A 25,698-nucleotide genomic window follows, 5' to 3' on the forward strand; every position below is an offset into this window, starting at 1 on the left:
AAAAGTCACTAACTGCCACAGGACTTGAGAATCAGGCAGGATGGATCCATCTCACCTGGTCCAGTGCTTTCAGTTCACAAACAAATTTAGGCGCAGAGAAGTGTGATGGCCCAGGTCACACAGTGATTGGGGAGTCAGGATGGGAGGGGATCCCTAGGTCCCCGTGCCTTCCCGAACCATCCCGAGGCTGCAGGCTGGTGAGATACCCAAGCCATGGGGTTCCAAGCAGCTTCCCAGTCCCCTGCCCCCACGTGTCCCCGTCACACAAAGTCAGCGACCCACAATGAAGAGAAAAGATATTTAATTATTTCTCCATCTAAACTCTTAAAGCGCTCAAAGTGTTTTCACAAGTGCAAGGGGGAGGGGCTGCTCTCAGCCAGCATTTTACCAGTGATTCCGACATTCGCAAAGAAACTCCAAATCACTGTGCTTTATACTTATTTTAATTTCTGCACTGGAAAAGAAAAGGAAGGTGTAAATGAGGACAGGTTAGTTTACAGTGACTCCATCTTTGCCTTTAAATTAATCTTTGCTCTTGGGAACAGAGGGGGATAGAAAGACAGGAAAACATCAAAGCACGAGAGTGAACCGGTGACCAGGATGCCTCCCCGTCCTGCTAACTAGGGATCTAAAAGCCTAGAGGCAGCGCCATAAACACTGAGAGACATCAGTTAAGATACATTAAAAAAAAAAAAACAAAAAAACCCCACGATTCCATTCTCAAAATCAAGCACAGAAACTGACAGTGAAACACGGGTTCCATGTGCGCCCATTGGCCCGGAACGAGCGCCACCTGCTCTATAGCATCCGCCCTGCCGGCCAGGAAGGACCCGCAGGTGGGGAGTGGGAGGGGATGCAACCTCCCGGAGCCACAGGCGGGTCTGTGTGCTTTGGAGGCTCTGCCTCTGGAATGTTCTGTGCGGGCAGGCGGTGGGTTTGAGTCACGCGCCACACGTGGTTGAAGTGCTCACTTTATTTTCCATGTGCAAACTGTCACCGTCTAAAGCTTTCAGAAGGACTTGTACAGACAGGATCACCCTGCGAGCGGGCAGGCGGGGAGGAGGCAGGGTCCTCCCCAGGGGCGGGGCTGAGGGCGGGCACAAGGTGAGGCCCCTCCCCCAGGGCGGGGTGGGGGCGGGACACAGAGAGAAGTGACTGTGGAGCTGCGTTCAACCCAAGTCCCTGATTCGGTTGGTCCGAGGAGGGCTCCTCAGTAGGCGATTGTCCACTCTTTGACAGAGGCGTCGTGGGAGGTCGTGACCAGCGTGTGCTCGTCCAGCCAGGCCAGGCTGCTCACGTGGTGGAGCCGGTGGGCATCTGGGGAGAAAGAACACGCGTTTTGAGCCAAACCCAGGAGCTCTGCTCCCACAGGTACCTAGACCAGGAGATGGGAAACCCGGGCCGAGATCACCCACAGCGCCACCGAGAAACCCAACAGGATCCAGGTCAACCAGACCCCTTTCCTCTTCTCAGTGCGGAACGTCTGGGTAATGGGAGGGGAAGCAGGTGCTCTCAGCACCCCCACCACTGACACTCCCTGATCAGCGATCCTGGCTGCAGCTCCCAGGGCCAGCACAGTCCTGACCACCACAAACGCCCCCGGAGGCAAAACTGCCCCTCCCCCCAGGGGGTGAACAAGTCTTTCTATGCATAAAGCAACAATGTACAGACAATACACAAACAGTGCACAGTGTATCTGTGGTGTTAAAATGGGGAGATGAGGAATAAAACGCTGAGAAACACAAGGCTGGGGTACCCGTGCACACAACAGCCCAACCTCAGGCCAGTGCACGTCCAGTGACCTGTGACCCCACGGCCCAGACAAGGACCGGACTTTCCACCCTCTACCCTGTGAGCTCTTGCTGCCTTTTGAACTTGCTCGAGTCTTACTACAAAACTGCTGCTTTCTGTGGAGACCAGGGTGGCCCACCTGAGTCTGCTCTGTCCCAGCCTCCATCCTAGACCAACCGCCTTCCCACCCACTTGGGGTCAGCTTGCTGGTCCCCTCCCTCCCCCTGCTGGGCATGGTAAAAAGCTCTGTGGGACAGAGAACAAATTGACACAGAACAATTTTTGAATAGGAAAGGATCCCACTTACATTCAAGACAAAAGGCTGCCTGCCAGGTAAAGAATGGATGGAAAGGGACCAGAGCCCATGTGACGTGGTGCCACGGGAACAGGAGATCTGAGATCCACCCTGCATGGGTAGTAGTGTCCCTACCAGGGCCATGAGCCAGATGTGACTACAGAGCCCCTGAAGTGAGCTACTGCCACATGTGGAAATATGTTGAGTTAAATAAAATTTACTATTAATAATTTCACCTGTTTCTGTTTTAAATGTGGCTGCTAGGAAAATGTCAAGTCCACGTGTGGTTCTTGTTATACTTCTATTGGACACTACTGTCCTAGAGCGAGAACCCAGTTATGAGTCTATATTGAAGGGGGGTGGGGTGGGTGGGAGAAAGCAGGTATTAGAGTCTGAATGTTTGTGTCCCCCCAGAATTCCTAAATTAGAAATCTAACGTCCAAGGTGATGGTGTAGGAGGTGGGGCCTTTGGGAGGAGCCTACCTAGGTCACAAGTGGGATGAGCGCTCTTATACAAGAGGCCCCTTCCACCACGAGAGGACACTTGATGAGAAGTCTGTGACCTGGAAGAGGACCCTTTCCCGGCCAAGCTGACACCCAATCCTCGACTTCAGCCTCTGCAACCGGGAGCAGTAGACTTCTGTGCTTTAGTGGCTGCCTAGTCTGGGGTATTTTGTGACAGAGGCCCGAACAGACTAAGACAAAGGAGATGCCAGGAAACCCCTTTTACTCAGTGTGTGTCCCAGGTACTGAGACCACCTGCTTTCATGCTGGGCACACGGGCGTCCTCTGCCCAGACCAGCAGAGCTGATGTTTGCTGGGGCGCCAGGCTTCCATGAGGCCACCTCCCTGAAGCACAGAAGGGACCCTCGAGCCCTGGGGACACCTCTCCGGAACCGCCTGGGGAGCCGAGGAGGGCGCGTGAATCACCTTGGATCTTGACCCTGGTCTCAGGGTCACTCAGGGTCCACACATACACCATCATGTCCATGCCGCCCGAGGCGAAGTGCTCGTTGTCTGGAGACCAGGCCAGGCAGACGATCTTTGCGTGGTGTCCATAGAAAACGTTGTTCTCCTGGATGCAGATTAAAAATAGGTGGTGGGTCAGGGTTCAGGCCAGAGTGAGTGGGCATCATGTCACCTAACCTTCATGAGGGCCGGTGCTCATGAAACGCTTTCTCTGTGCCTGGCTTCTGAAACTCTCACCAACTCACTGACTCCTTGTTAACAATCCCAGGGTGCCCACTGCTTGAAGGCACACAAAGGGGTTAGCCCAAGATCAAACAGTAGCCACCATGCCCCCCAGGACCCGGGACTCCAGGGCTGCCCTTGTAGCATCTATCACATGGGCCAGATGTGCCTATTCGCCTGCACAGAGCTCTCAGCCTAGGGAGGGGAGAGACAGAAGTGCAAGAATGGGAGGCGCGAGAAGGTCTCGCCTGGCTTGGACGGAGCTCTGTGCATATGAGGACGGGGGAGGGGGCTGCCCAGACACGCGCCCTCACCCTGGAGCCTGGGTGGGGTGGGTGTGGCCTGCAGGCAGGCAGACGTGTCTACAGGAGCATGTGTCTACCGCATGTCCCAGCCATGAGCCACTGTCTCACCCGGCGGTCGACATGACCAAAAATAACGCTTTCTACTAAAGCTTTAGGAACGTTTTTACTTCAGAGCAGTCCATCTTGTTCTTAATCCCTATATTAACCACGATCTTCTTCTTCAAGGTTGCCTCTTCCATCTTTTGTTGATTCTACTCTGCAGATTACTTAGCACGCTGTAAACAAGGCTTGCTATAGGCAAATGAAATCGCTTAAAGTGTGATAAACGCAAAATCTGATAAATGTGATACTGAGGTGGAAGGGAACCTCCTGGGACGTGACATGTTCTTTATGTTGATGGAGGTGTGGGCGTACGTGCAGGTGGAGGCATACGCACAGCGCTGGTGTATACTTATGTTCCCACTCATCCTTCATTATATGTAAATTTTACAGCCAAAGATAAAACTACTAAACTCTAGTTAATAATACGTAGGCTGATATATTATACGGATGCCTGTAATTTACTTTAAATGCACTAAAAAATTAGATTACTAGATGGATAACGTGACATAGTAAAATGGTAATGGTAGAATCTAGGTGGTAAATTCTTTTGACTGCTGTAGATTTCAAAACTGTCCTAAGTGTTGGAGGTTGGGGGGAGGGGGCCAGGCTGACCCCATGGGAGGGACTGGAGGACCCTCCATCTGCCCCATGCCCTGTGGTCCAGTCACACCCAGCGGGTGACCGAATCCCTCCAGAGTGCAGTCTTGTTTGTGAAATGCGACTAACACTGCCCAACAGGGTTGGCTGGTGACACGTGGGCACTCTCACACGTCACATGACAGTGTCCTCGGCTGTCCTGCTCAGAGCGGGATGAGCTTCCAGGGCCTTGGCAACCGGGTCCTCTCTCTCACCCATCCACCGCTAGGGAACACCCCCGCCCCCGAGTGCAAGGCCACATCCGGACGACCAGCGCTCACACTTTACAGGACTTGAAGCAGCAATGAGATTCAAGGGGAAAAAAAAAAATCTAGCCTAAGCCTTTTGACAGAGGAGAAAAATAAGGTTCCAGAAGTCACTGAACCAGGCCACCCAGGTGAGCCAACCAGCCTGATTTCACAGTAGCTTTGCTGCCGCCCAGGCCCCTAACTTTTTGGTAGCTGTTCTGTCTCGGGCCCACAAACTGCTGGACAGCAGGGAAAGTCCTTTTCCCACGTCATTCACGCTCTAGGAGCAACGAAGCTGCGTGTCCTGGGCACCCGCCCGGTCGGTGACGACAGGGGAAAGAGGCCACGGCCCCCTCCAGCCGTCTGCACTGCCCAGTGTGGAGACAGGGAGGGGGCCTGCGCACTCACCGAGTAGCCGTCAGCGGTGCTGAAGACCGTGACCACTTTGCTGGCGTCGCACACGGCGAGGAAGGCGCCGTCGTGGGAATACGCCAGGTCCGTCACAGGGCCCTTGGCCTCCAGGAGCTTGCCCTCGTCCTTCAGCGTGCTGCCCAGGATGGAGTATAGGCGGACGTTCCCATCCTGTGGGAGGACAGAGGGGCAGTGGGTCACTCCCGACACGTGAGTGCGTGCACGCGCGTGCGCGCGCGCACACACACACACTCCCCCGACGCCCTTCTTTTTGGAGGGAGGCGCCAGGGTATCAGTAAGAAGCAGCGCCTTTCCTCCTAACAACTGCCCTGGCTCGGCCACCTGCCCACGTGCTGGCTCCTGTGCCAGAAGAGCTGCTCCTTTGTCCCCCTGGCACCAGAGGGCAACTCCTACAACCCTGCGGCAGCTCTCGTGGTTGTAAAGGCACAGCGGGCAAAGTTACATTAAAATAAGTCTAATTATTACATTAAAATTATATTAAAACGCAGAACCCCCCAATTGTGATTCTGCGTGTTTGGGGGCTCATGAGTCTGCCTTTTCCACAAACACTCCAGTAAGTTCCAGTGCAGGCGTCCACAGGCCAAGCTCTGAGAAGCACCTGTACACGAGTTAGCTCTCCAACAAGGGCCCCTCATCTGCCCTGACTGTCCTCAGCCGGAGCCATCTGCCCCGTGCCCTGTACCCCACACCCGGCAGGTGCCCTCAGGCACCAGGCTCCTCTCCCTGCTCTGTCGAGCCCGGCTCCTAGCAAACACCCCACCCTCGTAGGGTCCAGGCACCTCTCCTCAGGGGCCAGGCAATGAGGGGAAAGAGCAGGGGACAGAGGAGCCGCCAGGATGCGGGCAACAGGAAGTCAGACTCAAGGGGAACTGAAACCCTCAGGCTGGCACTTCACTTCACGGGTGTGAAGAATCTCCTGTCGCCTCCCTGAGCCCAGCGAGCCCGGCTCGGGACGCAACTCCTTTTCCACGTGCTGCATCCACGAGCTCCCCAGGCCAAGGCATCCCTGCCCTGTGCCCGCACCCCAGCAGAGCCCGCCTCACTGCCCGGGACCCTTGGTCTCCCGGGAGGCTGCTGTGTCACCTGGGGCTGGCAGCCTGGGGGGAGGGTGGCCTTGCAGGGCAGCCCAGGGAGGCTCTCACTTGGGCGGCAGGAGGCACCCCAGCTGGTTCCCGCCGCCATCCCTCCTGCCCTGAGGCAGCCCGGCACCCACACAGCTCACGGCGCCCCCAGCCCGGCCACATACCCCAGGGCGGAGGGCGTGGGGACAGGGCCTTACCGCACCCCCGATGGCCACCGTCTCGCCACCCGGGTGCACAGCCACCACCTCGGGCTCATAGCCGGGGCTGTCGATGCTGAAGCACTTCCTCTGATCCTTCAGCAGGACGATCTGGGAAACACACAGGCAGCCGTTAGAGAGAGGCCCCGGGACAGACGGCCCAGGCCCGGGCTGGGCTCCATCTTCAACCTTTTGGGGGCCAGGCCGGGGCTCCAGCCACACTAAGTGGGACCGGCCCCAGCCCTGTGGTGTTTCTCCCTAATCTGTCAATATGAATGGTGCTGTTATCGCCACCCGCACGGGCTTCGTCGAAAGCCATCTGACGCCTGAACTTTAGTTCCTCCAACTCTACGTCGAGTGTAATAAATGATCTTTGCTGAGTTCTCACTGGTTCAAGAGGACGCAGCCCTCGGAAGTGGTGAAGCTATAAGCTGACACGGGAAATGAACAGGACAGGCTAGACTTCCAAGTTTTGGCTTCTCGGGTCCAAAGAACACCCTTTGTGACCTTGACCCGTGGTGTGTGAAAAAACTGATGATGTCAGTGCATGAGTCCCCGCAGCCCGGGGACATAGGACTGGCGCCCCACCTGCTGGGAGCGAACCCAGGTGCTGACTATAGCAGGTAGGCAACAGCGCTGCGAGGCTCTCCGCTAGCCCTCAGCCCCGGCAGGGAAGGGAGGACAGGACAGACGGCTCACGGCCAAGTGGCCTGGAGGCACCCAGTGCACCGCCCCTGCCCCATCCCCACCAGCCCCTGCCTTGGCTCCCTCCTACTTGACAGGGCAGCACACGGTCCGCAGACGGGGCTGAGCGCCCGGGTGTGCAGGCCTCACTGAGGTGCCCTGGCTCAGCCCCCTGCTGCTGGGGGTTGGCGGGGTGGAGGGGATGGGATGGGTCACACACACCGGCTCATGAACTGAACTGAACCTCGGCCTCGCAGGGGTAAGAACCCAGCAGTGCCTAGACGTCACGGAGACGGAATTCAGGGCTCAGGTTAAACACCGGGCCTAGCAAAGGCAAACAAAACAGCAGCTACAGCCCACCGTGTGGGAGCCACGCGCCTCACTAAGCGCCGTGTGTCCATCCCTGGGATGGCAGGGTCACCTCCCGGTGTATAGGAGCAAATGAGATGCAAGCCCCGCAGCTCACAGGGCCGTGGGGTCCCAAAGCCCCGCCCTGGCAGCCACAGTGTGCCTTCCGCCCTCTGGCGCACAGCCCAAGGCCGCCTGGCACGGTGACCCTCCACCAGCCTCACCCCCTCTCGCCCCTCGCTACCCTCTCCTGGTTCTAATTCACTGGACCGTCCCCAACAGGGTAGCCTCTCTCTGTGACAGCTCTGGCTTCACCCCATCGCATCCCTGCTCAAGCCACCAGCTGTCCCAAGGGCAAGCAGGCCCCTCCCCGCCCTCGGGGTGCGTTGTGGGCTGTGCTGTCGGGTAGGGGAGGCAAAGAAGCACCAGGCGGGTGGGCAGCAGCACCCTCCCTAAAATTTGCTACAGAAAACGCACCTTGAGAAACATTCACCTGCATCATCTGCCCGACTCCGGAAGCGCACTTACCCACCTACACCTGACAGGGAAAGGCTGAGGGCACTGGCCCAAATCTGCCTCAGAGGCAACACTTGAACGTGGCTGTTCCCTGACCTAAAATCGCAGGCCCCTCCAGGACATTGTGTGGACCCTATGATCAGCCATGGGGAGGTTCAGGTCAGGATGCCCTAGAGAACCAGGGCAGAGACAGTACATCACAGGACAATCGTCACACCTGACCCCGTGGGCCCTGGACTCCTTGGAACCTGGGGGTTGGACCCTGCACTCGCCAGCCCCTCCAGAGCAGAGCCCCAGGCGGCTCTTCCCTGAACTTCCCCACGTGAGCCCAGCGTGAGCCTCAGAGGCCACAGCCTGTCCCGACTGCAGCTCCAGACAGGAATCTGAGGCCAGTTGGGGAGGCCGAGCCAGGCCGCAGAGCCCAAGGTCTCACCTCTCACCTACAGGCCAGGTGCTCAGACACGAGGCTGGGGGAGCCCCCTCCATGGAGCGGCAGCCTTCCCGCCCGTCCTTCTAGAAGGTCCTCGTCCAGTCTTTCCCCCACTTGCTAAGGCGCTCAGGGCCCTTGATTCCTCTTGTGCCCCTGCTGACTGGCCAGGCTGTCTGCAATAACTGCTTGACAGGAGGAGGTTCGTGTTATCTAGGACACACAGGAATCCACTCTCTCCAAAGCACTGAAGCTCCCAGAACGGAGGAGGGGTGGCGGATCTGAATGACAGCTTTCGGCGGTGGGTCTGTCACTTGTGCCAGTGGGCGGGGGCTCCGTCACACCTGCCTCCTCTGATCTGCATGCTGGGATGCCCAGCCCGCTGACAGATGGCGTCTGCTGCAGAGCAGGATCCTGGATAAAGTGGGTCAGGCTTAGGTCTCAGTCAAGGGTGCTTCGTTCCAGAAATTCCAGGAGACGGCGTGTAGAGACCTTACCGCCTTGAATGAGCACCCAGGCTGCGGGGCTGAACGCCAGACCCCACTGTGCTGGGGAGCGGCCCTCTATGCCACCCGCCCATCACGTGGCCACAGGGAGTCATGGTCACTATCAGCCTCCTTGCTCATGGAGATGGTACAAGGAGCCCCACACATACTTCCTCATAATCCTCTCTGTGAGCTGCGAGGGATGAGAAAACTAAAGCTCATAGAGGGTGAGGAAAATGCCCGAAGCCACACCACCCCAATGCTGCAGGGCTGGGATTCGAATGTGAATGGACACAGCTGCCTGGGCCGTGCCTCTCGTGGGCCTCACGGGCGAAGGATGTGCAGGGCGTGTGACCCTCAAGCGCAGGCTCTCACCAGGCTGCCCGGGTTCAAATCCCAGCTCAGCCCTTTGCCAGATGCAGACTTTGGGCAACTTACTCTTTGTGCCTCGGTTTCCTCACCTGTAAGGTGGGGATGACGCCATGCCTGATCGATAGGATTCCTGGGGATTCAGCGAACACGTGGGAAGCCCTCAGCACACGCAAACGGGGCTCAGTAGAAATGGGGTTGAATGCGCGTGAGAGGGGACGTGGGGACCAGACACTGCACAGCGTCAGCCTGAACCGAACCCGGCTGGGAGCCGTACCTGACCGATGCACACGACCACGGTATAGCCCCCGGGGCCGACAGCCACGCACTTCGGTTGGATGTCCAGTTTCACGACTCCCTGTCCGCTGTGGAAAGGAGGAAGTCGTTATTTCAGTCTCCAGGGGCACAGGGCGGGTGTAAATACACACTCACTGCAGGACCACAGCGCTCGGGTGACTCAAGGCAATTCCACCTTGATCTCTACTGCACGAGGCTTTGCTAAAACACAGGAAGGGGTAAGGGAAGACTCAGCCTCTGGGAGAGAGATGAGGAGTCACGATGGGGGCTGGGACCGGGGGAAGGGGGTGGTGAGAGGAAGTGAAGGGATCACTCCCTGTTCCTACACATCTGTGCCAAGTGCCGCCCCCCTAGCTGCCCTGTCCTGGCTTCTGCCCACGTCCACCAGTTAGAGATCCCGGCATTCCCCGGGTACAGACAAAACTGAGCTCTGACCCCACCCGCCCGCAGTCATACCCAGTCTCCTCTGCAGGGCAATTAAAAAAAAAAAAAAAAAAACCTGGTACTTTTCATGGGTGAAAATTGTGTTACCTTGACTTTTGGTTAAAACGATGAAAACACAAACTAGAAAAAGTTGCACACGCAAAGAACTTCTTGGAAATGGTGAATGGAGAAAAATTCCACGTAACTGGCAAGTGTGGCGTCCCCAAGGCTCAGTGAATGGGCCCCTGCAACCGGGGGACCAGGCCGTGGCTCTGCCCCGGGTCCTCTCGTGAGCCGAGGCTCAGGGCAGCAGCCCGGCCCCGCCGAGGGCTTTACCGGGGACGTGCTCAGGGCGGGGCGCGCACGGGCCCCGGGCAGCTCTCACCTGTAGTCCCGCAGCATGAGGTTAGTGTACCGCACCGTGTCGTCCATGCTGCAGCTCACCAGCTGCCCGCACTCGTCCACGGTCATCCTGGACACCTGGTTCGTGTGGCCCTTCCCGGCGAAGGAGTCGTTCTCCCCCGTCTCTGAATCCCAGTAATGTGGAACAGGGGTTAAGGAAGAGCCTGACGTCCAGGGCACGGCGCGAGCCCCCCAGGGAGGCTGCAGCCAGGCCCTCGTCCCGGGCCTGCGGGGGACTCCTTGCGCACGTCCAACTCTGAATTTCAGGCAGCAGACGTTCTGGGGAGAGGGCCAGTAGGCCATTTACAACCCCACACACCCAGTTAGACACAGTCTGCCCGTCTTCAGGACAGGAACCAGGCAGATCACGGGACTGCGCTGCCCTGGAACAATGGAACAGCACAGCGCCTCCCTCCGAGAGCGGGCTCGGAAGGAAGCTACCTTTCCCTGGGACCCTGCGTAACTGCGCCAAAACACAGCCCCCCTCCCCCGGCTCTTTCTAGCCTGCTGTCCAGCCCACGGCCCTCAGCAGGAGGCTGGCTGTGCCCCGTGGCTCACCTGATGGCCACCTAGGTGCCACCAGGTAAATGGGCCTGGGGCTGACCCACCTGGGCGGGGCCAGCGTGTGGACTGTCAGCTTGAGGGGCTCAGGTGTGAGGTGTTTTAAGTTACGAGATTCTCTTTTTACATCAACAAATGAGTCTCATTTGCACCGAAGACTGTTCCCTTAGGAAGCTGCGTGTGTATTCCACTGCGTGTGTATTCCACTCCTGACACGGTCCTGTGAAGGGACCGCCAGCCATCGATACCGCAGGGGGCTAACGTCACGGTGCATGGACATCGGGGCGGGGCATGAGTGGGGAGGAAGGGGCGGCTCCAGGAGGGGGGACGCTGGGCAAGACCCTCCGCTGTACCATCTCCTTACGTATGGCAGGGTGGAGGGTGACGTCTCTGCCCTCCTCCCTCGGGGCTGAGGGAGACCTTCCCCGGGAGGAAACCCTACAGACCAGGTGGGTCTGCAGAGGTGGGAGAAGCAGGGGGTCTGGAACAGCCCCTCCAGTGGGCAGGGCAGCCACGGACCAGGAGCCAGGCTGCACGAGGGCAGGCCTCTCTTGCAGCCACGACACACACACTGAGGCGGGCCCCTCAGACGACCCCTCCCACGCTCGCCATCCTGGGAGGAGGAGGTTGGAAGAGCTGCCGGGAACGTCTCAGAGGGACTGCAAAGCCCCTCACCGGGGAGCGGGGGTTCGGTTCCCGCCCAGCTCAGCCGTCGCCAAGCGGTGCAACGTTGGGGAAGGCACTTGAGGCATCTGAGCTACACTTTCCCCATTTTTAAAATAAGGGGACTCTCCCAAAAGGCTCTAAGTCCTTTTGGATTCTAACACACGTTGATTCTGCTGCTGCTCGTGAGAGGGAAGAGGCCGACACCAGGTCACAAACGGGGAGAAGCAGCTCAAGTTCAGGGAGGTTCGGCAACCATTCAAGGCTGCACAACGTGACCCGTCAGGTCAAGGCCGCGGCCTGGAGCTGGAGGCCCCGAGTACAGAAACGGCACCTCCCAGCAGCCAAGACCGCTCAGAGGAGCCCTGTGGCTGCCAGCCGGCTGGCCTCGCCTCTGGCACCGTGGGAACAGGAAACTCCCGACTCTCCTGACAGGGGCCCCAGAGCCAGCCAGCGCTGTGAGTCAAAGGATATTAATGTGTCCGTCGTGGCTCCCAGAGTAGATGTAAGACTTGCCGCCGTTTTTATGCACCGTCAGGCACTGGATGGATTTGCTGTGGCCCTGCGGAGGAGACAGGCGGCGGGGTGAGCTCAGGACATGCCATCCTGCCTGTGCTTGTTAAATGCTCTCCACCGGCTAAGCCCCTGGGAGGGGAGGCAGAGCCCTCAACGCCACAGCCCCGGTGGGCCCGAAACAGCCCCAAGCTGAGCGACCACCTGACAAACCCTTCAAACCCTCGACATTCGGGCCTCCCCACCAAGGCACTCAACCCGACCTGGGTGGAGGACGGGGGTCTAGTGGAAGCCCAAACAGAGCACCCGGTCACCCTCCCTCCCCACACAAGGAGGAAACGGCCACAGAGGGTGAGCCCCTACCCGGGGGGAAGCAGCAGTAGCGGGGAGTAGTCTTGGGAGGGACCAACCCTTGCAGAAGCAGGCAGGGGGACCCCCAGGCCACTCGGAGGCCAGAGGGTCCCGGGTGCTGCGAACGGTTCGTCCTCTACCCAGAAGCACAGCTCGCGGCTCCAGCTCCAGCCCCTGGCTCGTGAGGTTTCTTCTTTCCCAGCTCTCCCCTTCCCCCCGAGGCTGTCCCAGGGCTGGGGCCCCACAATTTCCCCGACCGGCAACATGGTGGGCCCAGATCACTCATTTACAACCAGTTGTCTGCTTCAAGAAAGGCACTTAACCTCCCCTGTAACTGCTCCTTGGATGGAAACAACCCGGAGGTTTGGTCTAATCATAGTTCTTTCCCAGCACCAGAGGCAGGCGGGTCCCTCTGAGCTTTGCTGACTGTTGCACGGTGTGGTGTGTATCTTCCGAGAAAGGCACACACAGTTCTCAGAGACGGGAGAACCAGTGAACAGACCCCGAGTCCTTTCCACAGGGCAGCAACCCACTGGCCCTGCTACTTAAAAAGCATGGTCCTCAGACCAGTGTTGGCCTCACTGGGAGTGTCACCCCATGCAGCCTGGAGACTGAGAACCTGTGCTCAACAAGACGGCTGGCGACTTGTGCATGGCCCCCACCTAGGGCAGCAGCCTCGCCGGGAACTTGTGAGAAATGGAGCTCTCAAGCGTCCCACAGATGAACCCTCCGAGCGCCGGGGTGCTGCCCACCTACCGTGTTCTAACAAGCAGGCTGGCTCAGGTGACTGATGCGCCTTCAAGCTTGAGCCGCAGGGTCACTGGGTACGTCTTAAAAGCACCGGCACCTAAGAGCCGTCCCCACGGTCTTGGTCTCTGACCACATCCCACTGGGCCCGTACAGAGGCATCAAGCCCTTTGTGGAAGCTCCCAGGTGATCTGAACGTGCGCTGGGGCTGAGAACCGCTATTCTAACTACATTCTTCTAACTCCAGCTTGTTACTGGGCTCACTCACAGCCCGACATTAGCACCAAACACTGCTCAGGACTCATATATGTGCGGCAGGAGGGCTGGGATGTTTTCTCCGACAACTGTAAACGCCCAAGAGGTTCCTGAGCTGACCTGGGCGGGGCGTGGGGGTGGTGGTGGACAGGAGCCTGGCTGGTAGCGCCTGTGCTGTCGGCGACAGTGACATCAGCGGGAGCAGTCAGGCCCAGGCCTCCATCACTCCCAGGGCGCCAGCAGACATGGGGCGATGCCTGGGACAGCCACCTGAGCCCAGCATCAGGGCGGCTTACGGGAAGCTGCTCTTTTGGGAAGAGGAAGTAGGTAGACAGTAACGCCTGACTCTCTCCAGCAATTTCTCCCCATCGCATGGAGGCCCAGAGAAGTGACTGCGCCGGGGGCCCCTCCCAGCTCCCCTGGGCTCTGTGCCAGGATGTACACACCTTCACTTTACACTCATCACACTGGGCTGGAAGCCTGTGGAGCAAGTGGCCCCAGTGGCCCCATCCTCAGGGCCAAGTCAGATAAACCTCTGTGGAAGCAGAGGGTGCAGGGCCAGCACTGAGGGCCGAAGCAGCTATTGCTCTGGATCAGCCCTTCCCGTCAGCAACACCCCACCTGAATGGGGTGCAGCAGGCACCGAGCCCACCGGGGCCTCACGAGCTATTCACACAGGGTTAAGGGGGCAGACAGCCAGGCTCGGCCCCTTCCTTTGGGCAAGGTCATCTGTACACCGAGTCCACAAGGGCCACGACCTCAGAGACTGTGGGATGGGATGTACAAAGCACTGCAGGGCCGGGCAGCTGGCCCAGTCCCAGGCTGGCCAACACCAACCCCACAGGGCCCAGCCGTCTCCCAGAGCCTGTCTGCAGAGCCCTGAAGCAGCTGAGTGAGCAGGGTGTGAGGAAGCACTGGGGTTTGGCCCCAGGAGGCTCAGCTGCCAGGAAGGGGTGCAGCGTGGAGCTGGGCTATGGAAACCCCTCCCTTGAGGGCACAGCTCATCCAGGGTGACAGAGCAGGCGAGGCCGACCCCGAGTTCCCACCGCAGCCCACCCTCCAGCAGAAGCAGGTCTGCAATGGGCAGTGCCCAAGCAGGGCCCCAGGACACAGAAGCTTCTAGTCTGGCTGCGATTTCCTGAGAGGCCAAAAATTCCAGGGCTGACGGAGGGGCAAGGAACAGTCCCCACTGGAGGGGACACTCAGGACAGACCCTGGTGATCAGCCGACCTTGAGTGAGCCGTCCTGGGTCACGAGGACGGGAGGCAGGAACGGGGTCCTCCCAGCCCTCCAATCACTCCCTGCTGCCCAAACCTCAGGCCTCTGCACCTCGGGCTCCACCGACTTGTCCAAGTCCATTTCCTCTCACTCCCCACCACTCCCTCATGCCTGCTCTAACCACAGAGGACAAGTGCCTGCCCACACCCATTCCCACGTTCAAACCCCGCACACTGTCAAGGCCCAGCTCTAAGGCCTGCTGGCTACCCATGTCTGCGGTGGTGCCCCACGACGTGCCCCATCTTGGGTTTCAGCATCTTCCTGGTCCTGCCTCACGAGTGGACACAGCCAGTGGCCTCCTAACCAGGGGAGGCTGATCCCCTCGAGACAAACAACCCTGACAGCAGGGGCACGGGCTGCTGCCCTGAACCCCAGGCCCCGAGCATCCAGCTTCACGGTAGGCTCAAGGGGAATGTGGCATCTGGCCTCCCACCTCTGCTAAACTCACATCCCCAAAGCAACCAGCATCCTGCCATTCTACTGGGCCTCACCTCACCTCAGTTTCCCTACGTCTGGCCGGGCGCCTACCTCCCCTCCGGCCAGCCCCTGCACACACAGCAGCTCCACAGCCCGGCCGTACCTTGATGACCCGCAGAGGTTTGCTGGGGTTGTTTTTGTCCAGGTAATTGATGTAGCCGGACAGGGAGATGCTGAGGAGGTGGTCCTTCTGCCACAAGCAGCCCAGCTGCTGGTCCAGAACGTTGGAGCCCATGGTAAACGTGTTGACAACAGAGTTCACATTGATGTCCCAAATTTTAGAGGTTTTGTCTCCGGAAGCAGAAAGCAAGTGGGTGCTATCGGGACTCCAGCTGATCTACTCAAACAAACGGTGGTCATGGGTCAAGCATTCCAGAGGGGCAAGAGACTCAGACAGCAGCTTGTCCACAGCCCCCATTTCTGAGCAGGGAGGACGGCCCAGAAGGTGGTGGGACACACCAGGGCAAGGACAGGACGAGCATCCTGGCCACTGGCCTCTCCAGGCCACGTCACCGTGTCCCACGTGACCCTGAAGGTCTCTGCCACTGCCCCTACTTCTAACCCCCCGTCTCAAGCTTCCAACTTTAACACGTGTGTACAGATGACAATAAACGTAGACACGGCCCGACCACAACCACAGACCAAGTAGTGAACACGGACCCATACTTACAGCATAAATACCGCCGTCGTGAGCCTTGCTTCCTCCCAGTGCACACACTTTCTCCCCCGTCTTCCCGTCATAGATGTAGATCTTTCAGGAAACACAAATAGGTGAGGATCAGGCGTGCGTGTGTGAAGGTCCAGCAGCCGGCACGCTAAATGACCTCCTCATCCCTGCTCCACCATCAAGAGGGTGGCATCGGGCTTCCCTGGTGGCGCAGTGGTTAAGAGTCCACCTGCCGATGCAGGGGACACGGGTTCGTGCCCCAGTCTGGGAAGATCCCACATGCCGCGGAGCGGCTGGGCCCGTGAGCCATGGCTGCTGAGCCTGCGTGTCCGGAGCCTGTGCTCCGCAACGGGAAAGGCCACAACAGTGAGAGGCCCGCGTACCAAAAAAAAAAAAAAAAAAAAAAAAAGAGAGTGGCATCAAGACTGTGGCTCTTACAACAAAGAATCTAAAAACAGATGAGTTTCGAGCTCCTTTAAAAGGAGAGAGATGGAGAGACGGGCCTACCATGCTTTGAGGACAGAGCCCCTTAACTAAGCTGCATCCCAGGAGGGGGAAGGAGGGAGCTGTACATCGAGACCAGCTTTACTAAGTCTGCCTGTTCTGAACCATCGCAGAAGACCAAGAGACGAACCCCTCCCTCCAGGACCTGCAGCCCTTACCTGACCATCGGCCCCGGCGGTGGCGAATCTGTTCCCATCAGGAGAGAACCGCACACAGTTGACGAAGCGGCTGTGGTCCTGCAGGAAGTGGGACAGTTATCCAGTGACAGGCAGTTCAGGAAAGCTCTCTATGCACCACACGGTCCACAACCACCACGCGTGTGGATGCCGGTCCACGGAAGACTTTAGAGCTCAGCCTGAGTCCCAGCCCACCTGCCGTGGCCGGGTGCATCTCTGCCTGGAAGGCCTCCCTCCGCTGTGACGTGCTCCCTGAGCTCCGCAGACAGAAACGCCCCCTACCCGCCCTCCAGCCCTGGAAGGGGGCTCAAGGCCGGAACCCTTATGCTTATGAGGCTGGGACTGTGAGGCCTCATCCCCGAGCCCCCAGGGCCTGGCCCGGGCCCGGCACACAGCAGGTGCCCAGCGGGCATTTGCTGAACGAACTGAGGTTTTAAAGAAATTAAACAGTGGTGATGACCTTTGTGGGAACAAGAGTCTGAGTGACTGAGGAGGCGTGATCTCCAGGGGCGATTCCGTTACCTGAATAAGTAAATGAACTCATTCTTTCCTCAGTCAAGAAGGGTCTGCATCAGAGAATGATCCTCTGAAAACCCCACCAGCCACCCATGCAAAGCCTGGCTGCTCTCCCACCCCACCTGCAAGCACGCAAGAAGCGTTAGCTATCAACTCTCCTGAAGGTATGCGGGGTTAACTGCCCCTGCAGCCATGGACGCCCAACCTGCAGGAAAAGCAATTCAACTCAAAGTGCATCACCTGCACCCACCAAGGTAAACCACCAACAATTTTAAAACAGGAGCTGCTGGGGTGGTAGGAGCTGCATGTGTTTGACTGTGTAACGTTACGGGTTGACTTGTGTCCTGAAAAGGTAGGTTGACATCCCAGTACCCGTCAATGTGACCTTATTGGAAACAGGGTCTTTATAGGTGTACTCAAGGTGAGATGAGGGCCTTAGCGTGAGCCCTGATCCAACACCACTAGTGTCCCTATGGGAAGAGGGAGATTTGGACTCGGTGCAGGCACAGGGAGACCACGTGAAGATGGAGGCAGAGCCTGGGTTATCCCCCCGACGGCCAAGGCCTGTTTCGCCTTCTTGGTTTCTCGGGTACACCTATCCTGCTTCTGTGGCCGAGCTTTCCTGCTCTAAGGTTTGTGTTCTGAGCTGGAGGATGGCCATTTCCCAGGAGGCGCGCAACACAACAAAAGCAATGATCTTTCCAAACTGGGATCTCTCAGGCCCTCTGACTGTTCTTCCCCCGTGACTGTCACTCACCCATCATCCTACCACCTCGAGGGGCCCTGGGGAACCTCGGGCACTCTTCCTTCCACAGGAGACAGCCCCGGCCTGGAGAGGCTGGGTTCTGAGAGCCTAGGTCTTCGGTTTCCCGTCCAGAGCTCTCTACGGGAGCAAGCTGGCCCCGGGCCCTGGCCAGGAGGCAGGCAGGCCGGGCGGGGAGCCAGCTGCACAGCCAGGGCCCGGGGCCCTCTGTCCCTCGGGTGGTTCAGAGCCCGCGGTGGGAGGGCTGCTGAGACAAAGCCCCCAGGCCTCTCCCAATCCCCCCAGGACCACCCTGTGGGAAGGGGAGGACGGACAGGCAGACACAGCTCCTCCTGGAGGAGGTCAAAGGCAAAGCTCTTAAGTGACAGAACCTCCTACACAACTGCCCAAACGTCTGGTCCTCTTGTCCTGACCTCTACTGGCTGACCCGGCCCTGCTGCTCCGGGGGGAGGAGGCTGGGGCCGGCTCCCTGGGACAGACCGAGCCCCGGCCAGACCCCCCGAGAACCGGGATGCCGAGAGCTCCCCTGGGTGGAGCAGACCACGGGGCCAAAGGGGGGCTGCGGTGGGCGGCGTGAAGAACACGCCGTGAACCAGAGGGACCCTCGGCTACACTGCAGTTCCAACTCGTCAAACTCCAGGCACAGTGGTTCCCTGAGAAAACAGGACCGCGCCCCCACACACCCAGCTCAGGGGTCAGGGTGCCGCAGCGGGGCAGCACAGACACCAGGCCAGAGCCACCCTGCTTACGCCACTGCCCCCCCTTCCCTGACTGCCTGCCCCCCTCTGCGCCCCTGGTGCTACAGGGGATGTCACGCGTGTGGACGCGTCTGTTGTCCGTCTCCCCGCCAGGGGCAGGGTGCCCTTTCCCAGGCCCAGAACAACACGGGCTCCCGGGGTTCAGACTGGACTGGACAGGGCAGACGCCCACCCTGGCGACTGGGCGCTGCGGCTTTAGAAAATTCTCCCTGTCAGGTTTTCTTGCAACTTGAGCCAAGAGCCCAAATGAGCAGGAGACTGATGTCTGCTCCTGAAATAGCCCATTTAAAGGGAGGAACAGTGAGCAGCCCATTAACCAAAAAAATGAGGGCTAAAAATAGCCCGGTCCACAGGGAGGGGAGGCCGGAGGACCAGGAAGGAACGGGCTTGGGGAAGTATCATGGTGGGGGTTCAGACGACTGGGCTGAGCTCCTGGCCCCCATCCCTGCTAACCGTCCTGGAGGGGCAGCACCACTCCGCAGGCGCAGCGCCACTCCATGCGGCCACCTCTGGGGGTGGGGCTGTCCCGCCCGGCCTCAGTCACAGCCAAGCGGAGCTCTGGCGGGAACCTCCCCACCGTAATCACCCCTCAACCCTGTTATCACCTGTCCCCCCATCATTACCTCCCCGGCCCTGTCATTACCCCTCCCCCCACCACTGAGAAACCTGAGATGGGAGCAATTAGCAATCATTAGGTAATGCACCCAAGTCCACGTCACTGACAGGGACGCAGAGCCACTGGGCGCCACGGCCTGACCAGCCCGTCAGCTCAGGTGTCCCTGGGAGCCCTCCCGGCTCCACCAGCCTCAGCTGTGTCCTGCAGCAGGACTCCTACCCTCACGCTGAAATGCCCTGTGCCCACCTGCCGCGCTCCCTCGTCACAGGCTTGTGGAGGGACAAGCAGTTCAGACGCCCGTGCCCGCCACCTGCTGCCTTACTGGGAGCAGCATGTGCCTCCACGGTCTGCACTCCAAAAGTGGGTGTCCACCCTGACCTGGAACGCTGCCTCGCCTTCCTTCAGGCCACCGCGCCCTCCCAAACCGGGCTCCCTGTTCTCTCTGTGAGGTCCTCCTGTAAAGTGCCTGGAAGGGCAGCACCGCATCCCTCGCCCTGCCTTTCCCGTCACCCAGCACAGATCTGCCTGCCCAGTTACCACTTTCCCTTGGAGAAAGGGGACTGATGAAGGGAGGAAAGGCTCCTTCTAATCCTCTTTGGGCCACTGACCATCCACGGAGCTTTGCCGGGTCACTCCCTGCCATCGGCTCAGGAGTTCACCGGGAAGGAGACTGAACCTTTCTGCCCTGTTGTAAGGACACAGGGAACAGGAAAAAAACCACCAGAAAACCTTGCATTTTAGAGCTCAAATTTTACTTGTCTAGGAAAGTGATACTTATAATAATAGCAGAGACAGAGATTCCTAGGAGGAAGTGTAACTCCCCGTTAGGTGATGTGTGAGACACACAGGTGACAGGGTGCACAGCCCACCCGCACAGAGGAGGGAAGGCCAGGCGTCCCCTTCGCCGCCAGGTGCGGTTGGGTGACCTGCTCTCAGAGGCTTGGGCAGATGCGGCAGGTAGTTTCCAGTCCAGATCACATGGTCACAGACGGACAAGCAGGCCCAGGGCAAATAAGGGTCCTGACCCTTGTTGCTCTGAGCAATCATTTCATCAGACACACACTATCCCATGTACTGTGGACACAGCCCTCAGAGGCGCCCGCTCCAGGAGTGTCTGCGGTCACCTGGGCAGCCAACCTGCTCACCCGACAGAGGAAGACACAGAGGCTGGAGAGGCATAGAAATTCGCCCAATGCCATAGTGGGCCAGGTGCACAGTCACACAGGTGAGCCAGAGACGCTTAGTGGGGCCTGTTACTACACATCCAGACGTGTCTATCACAGGAATGCACTCAGCAGGAAGAAGCCTCCATGGGAGAGGCAAGGTCCACCTGCCCACTTTTCAGGCCACCCTTAGGGCCTCAAAGGGGAACCTAAATCCCTGCGCACAGGACACCAGAGGTGGAGACCATGCTGTCCATGGCCTCTGTCCCACAGCCGGTCCCCTGTGACCCTGAAGTCACTGCCCCAGGTGGGCTGGGGCCAATTCCAGGGGAAAGTGTCTTCCACCTGGTGTTCCTACAGCCTCTCAGCCCATTTCAGGTTCAGGTAAACAAGGACAGAGGACCAGGCGGGAATCAGGGCAGTCCGGCTAAAGCTGGGCCATGAATCAGCTTCGTCTGCACTCTCACTCTGCCAACACGAGAAGCTGGTTTAAGCTAATGAACTCATGAACAAGAAGGAAAAGCAACTGGACCCCTGCACCCAGGCCAGCAGGGTGGACGGCTGGCCTGACTTGCTCCACATGGCCGCCCCATGTGTCTGCAATACTGCTTTCCTTCCATGCGGGGCTGAGCCTCCTTGGAGTTGTTCTGGCCTGTACTGAAATTCGGAACACCACTTATTCCTTTTTGAGGCAGCAATTTGAACTCGACTCCTCTGTGCTCCTCACATAACCACCCCTTACCCCGTGGTCCTGAACAAGGTCAAGAGGAAGGTGGCAGGAGCTGGAACGGGACGGAAGGGCAGCCCTGCACGCTACAGCTTTACTCTGCGGCCGTGAGGGCCTAGGGCGGGTACATGGAAAAGTCACAGACTGATCTCAAGTTGTCAGCGCCTTACAAGGCTTTTCAGGTGGGTGTGGGGGACCCGAGTGTCCTCCTGTCCTTCCTGCTTGAGGCCAAATGAGCCTGTTAGTCCTTTCCAGCAGAAAGAAACCCAACAATTCCTCACGGACACTGAGATGTCCACCAGCATCTCTCCTGTCGTCCCCACAGCTCTGCGGGGCCAGTGGAGGAGGGCCATCTTCACCCCGTTTCCCGGGGGCCTAGAGGCACGGCCAGCTGGAGGGCCGCAGAGCCACCACCTGCAGCACTGGGCTGCCGCCCCATGTCCCCCATTCTTGGTCCACAGCCCCTTCTGATCTCTCGCTAGGTCCTTACCCAGGAAGACCTGGGGACGAGCTGTGTGCCCACCCTGGAGACAGGTGCCTGCCAGGGCCACAGGGTGAGGGCAGGGCTCCCAAGTTAGAAAGGAAAACGGAAAGAGGAAGAACGTTTGGCCAAGTCCCCAAGTGAGCACACGGGGAAGCCTGGCAGGGTGGTGAGGGGCACAGATTTGGGCCAACTCTGGACTCGAATCCTGGCTCCACTCACCCGCCACCGAACTGCCCCGTGCAGGGTTTAACCCGCATCTGCAAAGAAGAAATGAATCCTTCTGCGGGGGTGGGGACAGGGAAAGGAGCCCCGCCCATCCACAGCCCAGATTATGGCCACGTGAAGCCAAACAGAACATGTGTGGCGGGCGTGGGGAGCGGGGCTACTTCACGGGTACGAGCTGGGACGGCCTCTCGCTGCCAAGGAAACCTCCCCTCCCTCCTCCCCCGGGCGGCGTGCAGGAAGCCCAGTTACTTGACTCAGCCTGACTCACCGGTGTCCCAGGGTACTTTATCCCACTTAAGACACACCAACCTTGAACCATGGCCTCCAACACAGTGCCACCACCTCCCCATGAGCAGCAGCCCCAGAGCCAGCCTCTGGGAGATGTGGGGTGTCGGGAGGGACTCCAGGCTGCCTGCCCTGCAGGGCACAGAAGCCAGCCAGGCCCCACTTGGTGGCCCCGGGATGAATCCAACCCCATTTCACTACAAACAGGTAACCTGGAGAGCCCCTCTGCACCCGAGCCGAGACCTACCTGTGTCTGGTCATGCTGCCCATGGCCCGAGTCTTGTCCCCAGGGACCCTCCCCTGGGGACCCGCTGAGGACCGTCACCGGCTTCCCGGCCACGCCCTGCCTGCTCTTCGTGCTTCACTGCATTGTCATCAAAGTTAACAGGACTCCTCAGCCAGCCAGTAACATTCGAGACACGTCCCCAGGCCTCGGCCAACCCCAGCCCAGCCACCTCCAAAGGAAAGAGCTGGCCGTAAAGCACCGCGCATCCTCCGCGCTGACTTCCACCTCCACCACTGGTGCTGGCTGCCTTTCCAGTGTTTTCACAAGACAAACTGGGAGGGCAGGTTCAGAACCATGGCTACCCTGACACCGGCCTGAGGGCCACCCCCTGCCAGGCGCCCTTCCTCTGTGCTCCAGCCTCAGACCCCACGTCAGGAAACAAGCATTGTGGGCCGCTCTGGGCCTGCGGGCCCTATGCACAGATCAAATCCATGGTTAAAATGCTCTCACGTCCATGTCTCCACGCCCATCTTGCAGACGGGAAAGGTGAGGCTTCGAGGGTTCAGGCACTTGCCTCAGTCAGGGAGCACGTGCAGAGCTGGGACTGAGGCCCCGAGCCATTTATACCCAAAACCTGTGTCACTCCACTGGGGCGTTTAGAGCACATACCCGCAGGCAAAGCTCCTAACTCTGCTCACCCTGTGTCACTTTACAGGTGTGACCCTGCCCTCATCATCTCTCCCGGGGAGGTGCAGGAGGGGACAAAACCAGACATCCCTGGAAGCCCACCTCCTCTGCCACTCTGGTGGCTCAGTGGATCTCAAGCTGGTACAACTAGAGGGCAGGCTGCTGCTGGGCCTGGGCTCCCCTTTCTAACAAGGCACCTCCGGGCCAGGATGCTCGCCTGGTCTCACAGCATCAGAGTTGTGCCTGCCCCCACCCAGAAATACACCCATCATCCCAGGGCGACCCCCGCCCCATCCTGGCATTAATGCTGTGCGCCCGTGACCTTCTGCCATCAGCATCTAGCAGGTCTAGACTCCACTGGCTTCACATACAAACCATAAAGTTCACCGAAAAACCACCCTCCAGAGAAGCCCACTCACGCCAATTGTGAACTTGAACTTGAATGGTGGCCCCTCAAAGAATGCAGCGCAGTTGTCGTCGCTGCCGGTCACCAGGCGGTATGGCCGGCTCTGCTTGATGTCCACGCTGTTGATGACTTTGTTGTGTCCCGTGATCTCGCCCACAGAAGAGCCGCTGTCCCACAGGAAGACGGCTCCGAACCTTTACCCAGGAGGGGAGTCACAGGAGAGAAAAGTCAGTCCTGGGACAGTTGTGTTCCACGGGCAGTTGTGTTCCCAGCAGTCAGAGGGCAGTGGTGCTGGCAGGGCGGCCCTGCTCACAGCTGTGCTTCATACACGCTCCCCAAAAGAGCCAACACTGACGGCACCCAGGATTTGTCTGAAGGATAGGAAAACAAGCAGAAGCAGTCCCAAGTGCCTCTGGGAAGGGACTACATGTCTGTGTCTTATGGCCCAGACCCAAGGAGCCTCCCACATGAAGGTGCCTTAAAAGCACCTGCCAGGGAACAGCTCGAGGCTTCATCAGTTTCACAGCAGTTTTAATAAGGGGTGGGGGGCGGGGCAGTGGATGGGGGCGGGGTTTGGGGTTGGGCTGGGGACCAGGAGACACATCGGTTACCATCCCCTGCTAGGACGGAGATGCTGCCTTACTGTCAACCAGCAGTCAATAGTCAACGAAAATGTACTGTTTGGGTTACCATTTGTGACTGAATGAAAAAGGAATTAAGACCAACAGGAATGACTTGAAGAAAAGCTATGGAAGAATGAACACCTATCAGAACACACATTACGAGGAGCCTCTAGGTAAGGGAAACAAAGATAAGTGTCTGCCAAGTACAAGTGATTGAGGGCGGCAGAGGTGCCGGGGAGGGAACCCTGACTGCACTCAGAATAAGACACCTGGGTTGCGGTACTGACCCTGCTGGTCACCGGCCCCGTGAGTGCAGCAGCCCCCCGGGGCCGCTCACCCAGCGTCCTGTCGCCCCCTCCTCCCTCCTCAGTAAGGTGGCCATGGGGTGCGCCCAACTAGGGAACACAACCAGCCTCACTCTCGGCAGGGGTGGTCGTGGCATTGCTGCTGGGAGGGACCGCAATAGCACTCTTAGGAGCTGCATCGCTTTCACCTGCTCCCTTTCCTGCTGCCTGGAACGTGGGCAGGACAGCTGGGGTTCTGGGAGGTGAAGGGCCAAGGACATCAGATCAGAGAAGGCGCCTGGGCCCGGAGACAAACCCTGGGGGTTCCCCGTGGTTACGTGTGGTTTTCCATTGTGTGCTGCCGAAGCCCACTCTGAAGGAAGCCCAGCACCCACAGGACTCAACACACACCAGTCCAAGCTGCACCGACGTCACTGCACCCCTCCCACCGGGGGCGTGCGGGAAAGGAAGCAGAGCAAGGGACACAGGCAGGAGGGCTCGAGGCCAGACTCACTTCTCCCTTCCTTCCCCGACCACTGCGATCCTCTTACTGTCTTCCGTCCAAGCAATGTCCTTGATCTTCCCAGCGAAAGGCTGATACTCATACTTCAAGAGGTGCTCCTTCTGCATGGTATCCCAGATCCTCAGCTTCCCAGATACATCTGCGGACACAACGGGGCGGCGAGAGCCACGTTCACCACTGTGCCAGGGCCACGTGGGCACAAGGCATGGCCACCCAGCACCACCCAGGGTTTTGGAGCTGGCCGGGCGTAGCTGGGAGAAGGCGTGTGTGTTAATCAGATAAACAACACCCAGCCCCCGTCAATCAGAGCCTGCTGCCTCCATGAGGACCAACAGGGGGTCTCTACATTTCTCCAGGCATCACAGGGATCTCAAGCCCTGCATGGGTGACAGGAAGCCCAGGGACCCACGGTGGCAACCCCCCCATGCTCCCCCCCGCCGCCCAGGAAGCAGCTTGGGAAATGACTGTATTCCTTTCCTTGGAGGGTTACCTAACTGGCATACAGGCCCCGGGCCACTTCCCTAACACTCAGGAGCTAAAGATCTTCATTTGTAAAACACGGCAGTACTAGTGACACTGCATCTCCCGTGCAGGGGCTGCAGTCACCAGTACAAACGAGGGCACTGCTGTGTGTGCAGCTGGGCAGCCTGGGGCATGCTGGGTCCCGCACGGGGGCCCCACTCCCCTCCGAGCTCCTTCCCCGCCTCAGGCAATCGGCAGCCCCTACTCGGTAGAGCGAGGCACCATCCCACCACTCATGGCTGAGCCATGAGTGAGACCCTCTTGTAAGACACACAGGTGGGTGCTGGAAGGAGTCTTGCTAGAGGCAGAACTTGACGCCAGGCCTGTTCTCACTGCAGCATTTGCAACGGATGGGTGATAAAGTAACATCCCCTTCTCTCCCCACCACCACCCCATCACCAAGTTCCCAGCACCAACCCCGACACATCCCCTTCCCAACTGAGCACTGACTTCCCAAATAAGAAGGAA

General features: G+C 58.9%; 1 protein-coding gene across 1 annotated transcript in view; it reads right to left on the reverse strand.

Annotated features, from left to right (window-relative positions):
• Positions 1-425: 425 nt before the first annotated feature.
• WDR1 (WD repeat domain 1) overlaps positions 426-25,698 on the reverse strand; it is a 40,103-nt gene continuing 14,830 nt past the window's right edge. The window contains exons 4-15 of the mRNA XM_079704954.1: positions 24,700-24,847; positions 23,292-23,472; positions 16,405-16,482; positions 15,746-15,826; positions 15,179-15,412; positions 11,927-12,016; positions 10,214-10,368; positions 9,386-9,473; positions 6,280-6,390; positions 4,977-5,150; positions 3,017-3,161; positions 426-1,317 (exon numbers count right to left, since the gene is read on the reverse strand). Of these exons, the coding sequence (XP_079561080.1) occupies positions 1,211-1,317; positions 3,017-3,161; positions 4,977-5,150; positions 6,280-6,390; positions 9,386-9,473; positions 10,214-10,368; positions 11,927-12,016; positions 15,179-15,412; positions 15,746-15,826; positions 16,405-16,482; positions 23,292-23,472; positions 24,700-24,847 (1,592 nt within the window). The 3' untranslated portion in view covers positions 426-1,210. The remainder of the gene's footprint in view (positions 1,318-3,016; positions 3,162-4,976; positions 5,151-6,279; positions 6,391-9,385; positions 9,474-10,213; positions 10,369-11,926; positions 12,017-15,178; positions 15,413-15,745; positions 15,827-16,404; positions 16,483-23,291; positions 23,473-24,699; positions 24,848-25,698) is intronic.

This window comes from Hyperoodon ampullatus (genome assembly GCF_949752795.1).
Source record: "Hyperoodon ampullatus genome assembly, chromosome: 1".
NCBI classification, from domain to species: domain Eukaryota; kingdom Metazoa; phylum Chordata; class Mammalia; order Artiodactyla; family Ziphiidae; genus Hyperoodon; species Hyperoodon ampullatus.